The sequence below is a fragment of the Myotis davidii genome, unplaced genomic scaffold, assembly GCF_000327345.1.
Source record: "Myotis davidii unplaced genomic scaffold, ASM32734v1 scaffold1134, whole genome shotgun sequence".
In the NCBI taxonomy this organism is placed as follows: domain Eukaryota; kingdom Metazoa; phylum Chordata; class Mammalia; order Chiroptera; family Vespertilionidae; genus Myotis; species Myotis davidii.
In genome coordinates this window covers 408,482-419,489 of record NW_006286229.1, presented here as the reverse complement: position 1 = coordinate 419,489, position 11,008 = coordinate 408,482, and the positions used below count along the sequence as shown (strand labels likewise).

General features: G+C 57.1%; 2 protein-coding genes across 7 annotated transcripts in view; one reads left to right on the top strand and one right to left on the bottom strand.

The window, feature by feature from the left end:
* SLC26A10 (solute carrier family 26 member 10) overlaps window positions 1-5,276 on the top strand; it is a 5,970-nt gene extending 694 nt beyond the window's left edge. Inside the window, exons 2-16 of one of the 6 annotated variants that reach the window (XR_001512789.1) lie at window positions 71-235; window positions 502-654; window positions 1,409-1,491; window positions 1,634-1,781; window positions 1,885-1,998; window positions 2,699-2,776; window positions 2,866-2,961; window positions 3,363-3,469; window positions 3,581-3,650; window positions 3,723-3,836; window positions 3,974-4,007; window positions 4,085-4,167; window positions 4,259-4,320; window positions 4,432-4,538; window positions 5,126-5,276. Coding sequence is in view for 4 of the 6 variants with exons in the window: in XM_015559779.1 (XP_015415265.1) it covers window positions 77-235; window positions 502-654; window positions 1,409-1,491; window positions 1,634-1,781; window positions 1,885-1,998; window positions 2,699-2,776; window positions 2,866-2,961; window positions 3,363-3,469; window positions 3,581-3,650; window positions 3,723-3,836; window positions 3,974-4,007; window positions 4,085-4,167; window positions 4,259-4,313; window positions 4,432-4,691 (1,554 nt within the window). In the remaining 2 variants the exon portion in view is untranslated. Of the gene's footprint in view, window positions 1-70; window positions 236-501; window positions 655-1,408; window positions 1,492-1,633; window positions 1,782-1,884; window positions 1,999-2,698; window positions 2,777-2,865; window positions 2,962-3,362; window positions 3,470-3,580; window positions 3,651-3,722; window positions 3,837-3,973; window positions 4,008-4,084; window positions 4,168-4,212; window positions 4,908-5,125 lie in introns of those variants that run through there. The other 5 variants (XM_015559781.1, XR_001512788.1, XM_015559780.1 and 2 more) reach the window with 5 other exon arrangements.
* An 82-nt stretch (window positions 5,277-5,358) lies between these two features.
* B4GALNT1 (beta-1,4-N-acetyl-galactosaminyl transferase 1) overlaps window positions 5,359-11,008 on the bottom strand; it is a 6,633-nt gene continuing 983 nt past the window's right edge. The window contains exons 2-11 of the mRNA XM_006757315.2: window positions 10,785-11,003; window positions 10,170-10,334; window positions 9,935-10,041; window positions 9,474-9,514; window positions 8,928-9,108; window positions 7,861-7,959; window positions 7,527-7,717; window positions 6,901-7,041; window positions 6,392-6,632; window positions 5,359-6,061 (exon numbers count right to left, since the gene is read on the bottom strand). Coding sequence (XP_006757378.1) covers window positions 5,844-6,061; window positions 6,392-6,632; window positions 6,901-7,041; window positions 7,527-7,717; window positions 7,861-7,959; window positions 8,928-9,108; window positions 9,474-9,514; window positions 9,935-10,041; window positions 10,170-10,334; window positions 10,785-11,003 — 1,603 coding nt within the window. The 3' untranslated portion in view covers window positions 5,359-5,843. The remainder of the gene's footprint in view (window positions 6,062-6,391; window positions 6,633-6,900; window positions 7,042-7,526; window positions 7,718-7,860; window positions 7,960-8,927; window positions 9,109-9,473; window positions 9,515-9,934; window positions 10,042-10,169; window positions 10,335-10,784; window positions 11,004-11,008) is intronic.

Genomic DNA, 11,008 nt, shown 5'->3' with positions numbered 1-11,008 from the left:
CTCGGTCAGAGGTGCGCCAGGAAACGGGCGCGCTGCGCTCCCGCTGTGACTGGGCATCCTCCTCCCGCAGCTGGGGATGTTCGCGCTGCAGCTCGGCGTCCTGTCCACCTTCCTGTCCGAGCCCGTGGTTAAAGCGCTGACCAGCGGGGCCGCGCTGCATGTGCTTGTGTCCCAACTGCCGAGCCTTTTGGGGTTGCGCCTCCCGCGCCAGATCGGCTGCTTCGCTCTCTTCAAGGTGGGCGGGGGTGAGTGGGCAACAGGAAAGAGGTTCCAGCGGTCCCGGAGGGGGGCCACCGGAAAAGGAAGGCAGGAAGGACGAGTGGATGGAGAGATGTGTGTAACGGGGCGGGGCGGAGGAAAGGTGAGACCCAGAGGCTGAATGAGGGTCGCCGAGGAGGCGAGAGCCCTGATGGGAGCCGGGAGGGCCTTGCCTGGGTCTGGTGGGTCCGCCGCGGACAGTCGCCCCTAGCTCGGGGCCCTCTGCTCCCCGCCCGTCCGCAGACGCTGGCCGCTGTGCTGACCGCACTGCCTCAGAGCAGTCCGGCCGAACTGACCATCTCCGCACTCAGCCTGGCGCTGCTCGTGCCGGTCAAGGAACTGAACGTGAGATTCCGAGACAGGCTCCCCACCCCGATCCCAGGGGAGATCGTCATGGTGAGGCTGGCTCTAGGGTACCGGTCCCCTGCGCCTCACAAACCCTGCCCATCCTGTAGGAGCTGGCCGCAGCCGCCCCCTAGCGGAGCGCAGAGGGGCCGCAGCCGAGAGGCCCTGCTTACACAAGCCCTTTGCTAGGCTGCTTCCCGGAACACGCTGACCCTCCGGAATCCCCCACCGCCCGTCCCCTCTCCTCTCGCGGAGTTCCCGCTGCAACTCTTCCTGCGCCTTCTTCCTCCGAACAGCGCTCCCGTGCGGCGTCGCTCGGCAGAGCGCCTCCACTCCCATCTCTCTCCCGGCCGGGTCCTTCCCTGTAACTCCCTTTCCCTTCCCAACCTACCTACGTTTCTCTTTCCAAGTAAATAAATGTTCAACGTCTCCAAAGATACCCTACGTATCCGCAGACAGAGCCAAACTTCCCTACTTAGAATGGCTCGGCTTTGCCTCCTAATACCCACCTGCCTCTCTCATAGGCGCCTCCCCCCCGCCCCGCCCGCCTTTTCCTACCATCCACCTCTCTCCACAGCCCCTGATGGGTATCGTTCCTCTGTTCATCCCCACGCTCCTTCACTCGAAATTAGTTGTCGGGCAGCCATCTCAAACACATCCAAGCTCCCCCGGTTGCTAGGCTCCGGCAACCCCCTAATCCTGCATTTTGATCCTCTCTCGTATTGAGCCCTGTAGCCTCTGCGGGGGCGGGGGGGGGGACGGGACACCCATTTCCTCCCATGCCCTGATATATGCTCTTCCCCAGGTGCTCCTGGCCTCTGTGCTCTGCTTCACCTCTTCCCTGGACACGAGATACAATGTCCAGATAGTGGGGCTGCTGCCTGGAGGGTAAGAGAGAATGAAGGAACACCAGCTTTCTCCTCTCACACCCAATACCTCCTTTTGTCCTGCTCCACCCTCTTTGTCTCTGTCTTCCCTATACTCCGTGTTAGACCCAGCCCTTCCTTACCGTGGATCCCTCTCCCTCCAGATTTCCCCAGCCGCTCCTCCCCAACCTGGCTGAGCTGCCTAGGATTCTGGATGACGCACTGCCCATCGCGCTGGTTGCTTTTGCCGTGTCCGCCTCCCTGGCCTCCATCTATGCAGACAAGTATAGCTACACGATTGACTCCAACCAGGTGGGACTCCCACTGAGGACTCCAGGCTCATTCAGGAGACAGCCCCCTAATGTTACCTCCCCATGTCTTTGTCTCTCTCTCTTCATCTCACTCTTCACCCCAGGAACTCTTGGCTCATGGTGCCTCCAACCTCATCTCCTCGCTGTTCTCTTGCTTTCCCAACTCGGCCACACTGGCCACCACCAGCCTACTAGTGGATGCTGGTGGAAACACCCAGGTAAGAGCGTGCCCTTGAGTGAGGAGAAAGGGTAGGGTGGGGAAGGGGGACGTCCAGTCCAAGTGGTGGAGAAACAGGTGGCAGCTATATAAAGGAGGCTGGGACTCTGTGAGGGAGGGTGAAGGAGGGGATGGGATTATCTAGGTCGGAGAGAAAGAAGACACTAAGTTCCATTAAGACCTTTACTGTAAGCACTTAAAAAGCTTATGGTGCCCCATATGTAGTTCAAAGTAAAAACATAACTAAACTGTAAAATAAATTTGAGACAAAATTCTAATTTTTTCCCATAAGGACATTTTCAGTTAAAAAGAAATATCACATATCAAAGTCTCCCCTAACATTTTTATATTTTTGGTTTCTGTTACTCCGTTGGTGCCCTAAGCATGTGGTTAGCTTGCTTTTAGGGTAATCCCACAGTGGCTTTTAAGATGGAGGTGGGTGACAAAAATAGAGAGGTTGAACTACATCTAGGGGAGACGAGGGAATGAGGCATTTAACTGGGCAGAAAGGGAAGGGTAGGTGTGAATGGCAGAATATCAAGAAGCTCCTTGAAGAGTGAGGAATGTCTGTGGGAAGGGACTTGGGAGGACAGAGACTTTCAAGAAAGATGAGCCTCAGTGGGCGGGGAGACCACCTCTCACAGGAGGGTGGGTGAGGCCCCCTTCCTTCCTTTTTTGCTCCCATTGACCCTTCCCTGTAGCTGGCAGGCCTCTTCTCCTGCATAGTTGTCCTGTCAGTGCTGCTGTGGCTCGGACCCTTCTTCTACTATCTGCCCAAGGTAAGGGGCAGAGGCAGTGTGCGGGGGGACCTGGAGGGGTGGCTATATCCCAGAGTATTGGGTGGCTAGTTCCTTTCCTCTGCTCCAAGGCTGTCCTGGCCTGCATCAACATCTCCAGCATGCGCCAGATGTTCTTCCAGATGCAGGAACTCCCACAACTATGGCGCGTCAGCCGCATGGACTTTGTGAGAAACACAGCATTGCCCTCTCCCGCTTTCCCAGCACCCCCAGCCTCTGCCCTGAATCAGAGCTAATTGTCCTAGTCCTAAGTTCCGTGACCCACCCACCCCCAACATGCATACCTCCTAATCCCTTTCCTCCGAGACAAGGTGAGGGGTGGGGTTTGAACGCCTTCAGACCTGAATATTTTTAACTCCCCAGGTGGTGCAAGGTCTGGGGTCAGTATGTTTGGTGTGTATCCATCGTTGGGTCAGTCCTATCCCTTCCTTCTGTCTTTCTCCCTGCCTGCTCCTGAGCCATCCCTCCCCATCACCTGCCCTGGCGGCCACTGCCCCTGGACCCTTTTCCTTAGCAGCGATGGCCTGGCATTTCTCCCGGGCATTTCACTCCCATCTCTGTCCTGCAGGCGGTGTGGATGGTCACATGGGTGTCTGTGGTGACCCTGAGCGTGGACCTGGGCCTGGCCGTAGGTGTGGTCTTCTCCATGATGACTGTGGTCTGCCGTACCCAGAGGTGGGAGTAGAGATGAGGGGTGTCAAGATGAAGGGAGGGGAGAGAACAGAGTGCTGGGGGTGACTTTTCAGCCAGGCCAGGCTGGGAATCTGACCCCAGCTTCCTGCCTAGGGTGCAGTGTGTGGCACTTGGACTAGCTGAGGGGACGGAGCTCTACAGGCCACTTCAAGAGAGCCACAAGGTGGGTGGGCTACAGCCAAAGAGGGAAGGGGTGATTAGACCCGGATGTTTCTCTGACCCTCTGACCCCTTAGCTCCTCCAGGTCCCAGGGCTCTGCATCCTGAGCTACCCAACACCTCTCTACTTTGGAACCCGTGGGCAGTTTCGCCATAACCTAGAGCGGCACCTGGGGCTTGGCAGAGGCAAGGTGAGGGGCTTGGTCAAAGGGGAGCGTGGCTCTCTGTGCGTGGGAGGCACGTGGGTTTCTGAGGGGGAACCTTGTGCTCAAGGTGTGCACGGTCATGCTTGTGCCTCCCAAGTGGTGACCGCTCTTTTCTCTCACAGGAGACTCCAAAGGTAGATGGCCCACCTGATGCCGGTGAGATGGGATGACAGGAGGAAGGTTTGGGACTAATCCCTGGGAGCCTCTGGGGACCCTGCCTTCTCCCATCCTAGTGGCTGAGCCTGTCAGAGTGGTGGTCCTAGATTGCAGTGGTGTCGCCTTCGCAGATGCTGCTGGGGCCAGAGAAGTGGTACAGGTGAGGGCGAGGGAGGTTGAGGAGAAACTCCCCTTATCCTCCCAGGCACACCCTCTGATGTAGGGTGTAACCCCCTGCCCTACCCCTGCAGCTGGCCAGCAGATGCCAAGATGCTGGGATCCACCTTCTCCTGGCTCAGTGTAATGGTGAGAGGTGTGGAGCATGGAGGGAACTGGAGATGGGGGGGATGGCCGGACACTTGGGGGAGAGAAGAGGACACAGCGTGGACTTAGAACCTGAGAGCCTGGCCCCCTCTCCACACAGCCTCAGTGCTCAGGACACTGACCCAGGCAGGACTCCTAGACAGAGTGACCCCTGAGCAGCTGTTTGTGAGTGTCCAGGATGCAGCTGCGCATGCCCTGGAGAGACTGGTGAGGGGACAGCGGCCACGGGGTGGAAGCCAGGGGGTGCTGGGCTGTAGCCAGGGAGGTGCGAGGCAGTGGCTGAAGATCCAGGCAGAGGGAGTTAAGAAGGGGGCTGAGGAGGAAGATGAAGGAAGGGATGGGGATGAAATGATTAGTTAATTTATCAAGACTAAGCCAGGGAACCCTGGCCGAGTGGCTCAGTTGGTTGGAACATCTTCCTATATATCAATAATAACAACAACAACAATAATAATAAATTTTCAGGTTTGATTTCTGTTCAGAGCACATACCTATGTCGTGGGTCCAGTCCCCAGTCAGGGCGCATAGAGGAGGCATCAGATGGATGTTTCTCTTTCACATCGGTGTCTATCTCTTTCCCCTCCTCTCTCTCTCTCTCTAATCAATAAATGTATTTTGGGTTGAGGATTAAAAAAGAAAAAAAGACTAGCCAGAGAGAATGGGCTCAGCTGTGGGTGAAGAACCGAGTAACTAAAGGTCCCAGAGGGGTTGGTGTGCCCCTCAGACAGCCAAGTCCTGGATGAGGAAGGGCGGGGCACTTCATCTATTCCTGACACGTGCCCTCCCCTTTTCAGGAGCTCACTGGTCCGAAGACTTGCACAGTATGGGTCTGAGCGGGTCACGTGGAGTATGGAAGGCCCAGCAATGTGTGTGTGAGGGCCGTGGCCCTTGAGCCCCCTGACTTGATGTAACTAATAAAATAAAGCTGAGTGCCTCTGGGATTCATGAAGTGAGTCTGGGTGTCTGCACACCGGCCCCTGGTGCCCCTTCCTCCATGCCCACAGCATTGCAGAGACACAACTAAAAATGCTTTCACCTGTGTGTTCACTGGCCCTCACCCCAGCTCCAGTCACCAGGTCTCTCCATGGGGGTGGGGGTGCGGCTGCAGCCGGTGCACAGTCCTGGATCCAGAGATGGGGGAGGTGGCGTAGTCCTGGGGATACATGTTGGGGCCTTCCCCACCCACTCAGTCACCGGGAGATGAGTGTTTCCACTTTAGGTTCTTAGAGTCCTTTGGGCTCTTTGGCACTTGGACAGTGACTTCCCACCTCCATGAGAGGGGTGGAGGGAGGACTTGGCACTGGCTGTGGGACGAGTTATGGCTCCACCACACCCCTGGGCACTCACAGAAAGGAGGGGTGTCACCAGGATTAGCCCCTGTTTGGGATCAGGTTCTGAAGGGGATTGGGGACAGTCAGTGGAGTGGTCACTGGGTAGTGGGGTTTGCTAGAAAGTTCTGGCAGGGACAAGAAGGCAGGCCCAGCCTGTCCGTTGAAAGGCCCTGAGTGGCTATCACTCCGCAGTCATGCACTGCAGTTGGTGTTTGAAGAAGAGCAGGCGGTGTCTGGCCATGTGACTTCCGTCCAGTGATCCTGGGTAACGGTACCGGGCGTAAGTCTCTGTCCCAGGATCCCTTGATGTCCAAGGCAGCTTCAATTTGGATGCGTGATCCACAACGACGTCGGAGCAGGAGCCCACCCGAAGGGAACCAAGTCCATCCAGGAAGAATTCTGGGGGTGAAGGGGGGGAGTACACAATGAAGCGTCTTGAGAGTGCAGAAGGCGAGCCCTCAGGGAGAAGTGGGATTTGGGGTAAGGAGGGTGCGCATGCACACACTCCATTTCTCAGGGCCAGGGAGTGGGGCAGAGGTGGCAGTGACAGAGGTAGGGAAGTTCAAGGTGGACCCAGCAGCTGTGTTGGGTGCGAAGGTTAACGTGGTGTGCAGGCCAGGAGGTAGAAGCTCTTTCTCTTGGTAATCTCCGCGGGGGTGCCCTTGGAGCCTTGCCGCAAGGAACCTCGCCTCGCAAGGGGAGACCCTGCCAGAAGAGGGCGCCACTCACCCAGGTGCGCCACCCGGTTGAGACGCGGGTCGAAGCCGACCTCTCGCACTTTGTCGGTGCGTGCCAGGAAGAAGTTGACCACGCCGTCGGTGACCACGCAGCCCGGGAAGCCGATGAGCTCGTGGTGAAAGCCACGCTTTTGCCGGAGGCAGTTCCCGCGGCCTGGCGCGCCCGGCTCCACGCTCAACAGCTGCCGGTAGGTGGTGGCGAAGCCCGAGATCTCGCGCACAGCGCCCCCGACCTGCGGTGAATGGGAGGATGGCTCCAGGAGGGGCGAGGACTGGAAGGGGTAGGTCTGTGCTCCCCCCGCCTCCTCCCCGTCACCCCCGTTCGCCCCCCACGGTTCCCTTGCCCCGTCCTTTTCGATTCTACCCCGTCGGGACCTAGATATAGCCCAGGCTCCGCTTCTTCATCCTCTCTTGTCCCAAGGGCTGGCTGCTGTCCAGCCGTGGTCTGAACCCCCTGGAAGCCCTCTGTCTCCACCCCACATCCTGCGGCCCCTCCCTTACCAGGTCCAACGGCGTCCGTTCCAGCACGTCCACAAGCCTCTCCAGCTGCGTCCGAGCCGTGAAGATAAAGTCGTCGTCCACCCACAGTACGTACTTGGTGGTCACTTGGGACACGGCCAGGTTCCGGCCTGCGAACCAGCCCTGGGAAGGGTATGTGTGGTTGGCGAAGCCGTGGTTAGGACAGACCCCTTGGCCACCTTTCCTTTTCACTCTTGATCACTCTAAACAGCCTGCACCCCTCTCCAAACTTGGAGTTGTTGTGAATTGCGGGGAGCTAGGTAAAAAATACAGTTTCCCATTGTCAGAGGTCCTGAGTCAGTGTTGGGATGGGGGGCAGTCTTGGAATGAATGCATTTAATTCCTGAGTGCATTCGTTCAACTATTTATCACGCACCCACTAGGTGCTGAGCACCATTCCGCGAATGCAGCGCCAATAAGATAGACACGATGACACGATTTCTGCGTTCACAGAGCTTCCATTCCGGGAAGCCTCGGGGTTAACAGGCATCCAACCCAGTGGTTTTGAGGCGGATAATCCCGGGAACCACTCACTACTCTGGAGACTGAGCGCGCGCGCCCCCTCCCGGTGCCCTGCGGCGCTGGGTTCCGTCTGGCCCGCTGCGCACCTTGCCAAAAGGCATGAGATAGTGCTCGACGTGGGGGTCGCTAATGATCTCCGGCTTGTCGCTGTCGTCGGCGATGATCACTGTGACGGTCGGGTAGAAGCGGCGGATGCTGGCGATGAGCGCCCGCAGCCGATTATAACGAAGGAAGGTCTTGGTGGCAATGGTGACCAGCGCGCTAATGTTGTACTGGGCTGGGAGTGAGGGGCAGAGTTAGGTGCAGACAAGGAGAATGGATAGTGAGGAGCAAAAAGACATCCATCTTCTCCCAGGCAGCCCTCTCCCAACTCGTTCCCCACCGGGGCTGCACCCATGTCCCTGCATGCACAAGCCTCACCTCCCTGTGGTGGAGACCCAGGTGGGTACAGCCGAGGGTTGGGGAGATGTCTTATGTGAATGGTGAAGGCCACTTCATGTCCCTCGGTGGAGAACCGGACTGGGAAGAAAGGGCATGAAATGTGGAACAGCATTCTATTTTTAGTAAATAAATATTTAAGTGCTTATTCTGTGTATCACCTTTCTCAGCCCTGGTGGACAAGAACGCAATGTTCTTACCCCCATGGGACTTACATTCCAACGGATGGGAGAAAGATGAGAAAACATTTAATTTAAAGCTAAATTCGCTGAGCATTTACTACGGGCCAGGCACTTTGTAAATGACCTTGAGTGGTCATTTAAATATGGACTCATTTAATCCTCACGATAGGAAGTAGATTCCTACTACAGAAAAAGAAGGCACAGAGAAATTAAAGAATCTGCCACATTTCGACAACGATTTAAGCAACCAAGCTGGGAGAGAAACCTAGTTAGCCTGGTTTCAGGTTAAGTAAATAAGAAAAGTTCAGATACTGGTAAATATTGAATAGAAAATAAGGCAAGTAATGTGATAGTGAAGAGGAGACATTTGAGCTGAGATCCAGATGACAAGAAGGAGCCAGCCATGCACACATCTGGGGGAAGAGCATTCTAGGCAGAGCGAACGGCAAGGGCAGAGGTCCTCAATGGGAGCAGGTTTGGTGTAGCGAGCCTGGACTGGTAGGTGCCTTTTGCTTGAAGTGGGAGCTTTGGGAGATAAAGCCCTTTGCCCTGTGGTAAGTGGTGGGCTGGGAATAGAGCTGGAGTCTTCTGGCTCCTGGGTCACTTCCTGGGGCCCCCATGGTTGGCCTGAGGAGGGACACACCCAAAGCTCAGATTTCCCTCTGGCCTGCTCTGGCCCCAGATGAACAAAGGCCTCTTCTCTCCCTCCCTGGCCTTGCTGGCCTAGCTGAAATGCCCATTGTGTGGCTGGGCAGCTCTGGCCATTGCCCGAGTATCTCCCACAGCCTCTGCCATTTGCCTGACCCAGCCTTTCTGGGTGCTCTCTGTCCACCCAGACTGCCCCTACCTCCACCCAGCGCCTCGCACCTGTGTCCGCTGTGTTTGCCTGGTAGCTTCGGCTGCTATAAGTGACCAGTTGCAGCTGCCGATTGAGTTGGTCCAGTCCTGAGCTGGTGAGGGTGAGGTTTGGCTGCCCCTCCCCAGTGAGAGTCACTCCCGTCACTTCCCCTGCCACGTCCCATGTGCCCAGGGAGGCAGTCAGGTTCACCTGGGGGGAAGTATTGGACGGTGCAGCGTTAGCCCCCAGACCTACCTCTTGCCACCCTGATCCCGCCATCCCTCCTTTGGCAGCCCTGTTTCCCTCCCAGCATCCTTTTTAAAAAATATGTATATTTTTATTGATTTCAGAGAGGAAGGGAGAGGGAGAGAGAGATAGAAACATCAATGATGAGAATCATTGATTGGCTACCTCCTGCACGCCCCTACTGGGGATAGAGCCCGCAACCCAAGCATGTGCCCTTGAGCGGAATGGAACCCAGGACCCTTCAGTCCGCAGGCTGACGCTCTATCCACTGAGCCAAACCAGCTAGGGCCCTGCCCATTTGGCCTCCCCACGCTCCTGTTTCTTCTCACCTGGTAAACCTCCTGACCAGAAGCAGCCTGCAGGCTCAGCCCTGGGAGGAAGGAGGGAGATGAGAATCACAGACAGCTGTGCTCACTTTCTCTTCCCTTTTTCACAACACAGAACTTCTTACCCCTTCCTCTTGTTGAGGCAGTGGGGCACAACGGCCGAAGTAGCCTAGAGTAATTGTTTAACTCCTTCACATCAAAGCAGTAGCCCTTCTATGGCCTGCTTTACCATAGATTCTTTTCTCCAGACTTCTCTAGTTATAGTCTTCTGCAATTCCTGACCACCAAGAGTCCCTTCTGTCCCATCTCCCACCTCATGAGCCCCTTGCCGACCTCAAGTCCCTCTTTCATCAGAAGACCCGCGCCCACCCGGCATTCCAATCTTCCCTTATCCTCCCCACCCAGGCTCAGGCCCTGCCACTCCCACGGTGGCCTAGGTCATCCCCTAGGACCTTTCTCCCCACCTGGCACCAAGATGCTCCTGAGGGGCTGTACCTCCACACCCTGCACGGGGTATTGTAGGGGGCAGTTGGCAGGGGCAATGAGCAGCTGGTCAGCAGCAGACTGGCTTCTGTCGTGGAGGAGGGGAAGGACAGAGGGAGAGTCAGGAGGAGAGGGGCTTTTCCTCCTGTCCCACCCACCCCCAGGCCGCCTACTGCTCTCCACCGGCAGAGTCATGCTGTCCTTTCATGCTGGTACCTTGAAAGGAAGGCCTGGAACTCCCGTTCCCTGGAGGCAGAGGCAGCCTTCAGCTCCTCAGGGTCAAAGGCCTTGGTGAAGTCAGTGGCTTGGACCTGCCGCTGGAAGGGGAGGTGAAGGCTCCCAGTGCTGGACTCACAGCTGCAGTTGTTAGCAGACAGCAGCCTGGAGCAGGGGGAGGGTCATCAGAGCCCAGCCACACAGCTCCAGTCACCCCGCAAAACATTTAAACAGCGCCCTTCAACCCTGCCCAGCCAATATCTGTCCCCCTACACACTGCTCTCCAAATAGTCCGGGGGTTGGGGGGTGGGGTGGGCTACCCTACATAGGATGAACTACTCCTCAACCAGGATTTCACAGAGGTGCTGAACAGCACCAAACTGCTAAGATGGCAGGGTTTCCCACCCACCGCTCAGGACCCCATCGGGGAGTCCTTTATGTGGACATCATAAAGAGTTTCGGGGCCACTCCCTGACTGCACACCCTCCCTTCCCCATCACCATGACAAGGTTCAGGGAGGGCAGATTTCCCCCCAGGCCAAGACTCAATAGCCCCCTCCACCTCCCACCTCACCCCCATGAGTGACGCACTGTGGCCACCACTCCTGGCACTCACCCCACCACTTGCTCCTTGATCCTGACCGGGATGTGGGCATAGCGGGGCTCAGGGGCGAGGTCCAGCAGCTCTGGCCTGGGGGGACCCTGCAGGGGCGCCCACAGCGAAAGAGGTATCCGCAGGTCCGAGGTATCCCGGGTCCTAGCGTACAGGAGCCCCAGCGAGGCGCCCACGAGCAGCAGAGCAAGCACGCAGAGGGCCCTGCGGCCCAGCCGCATCCTGTG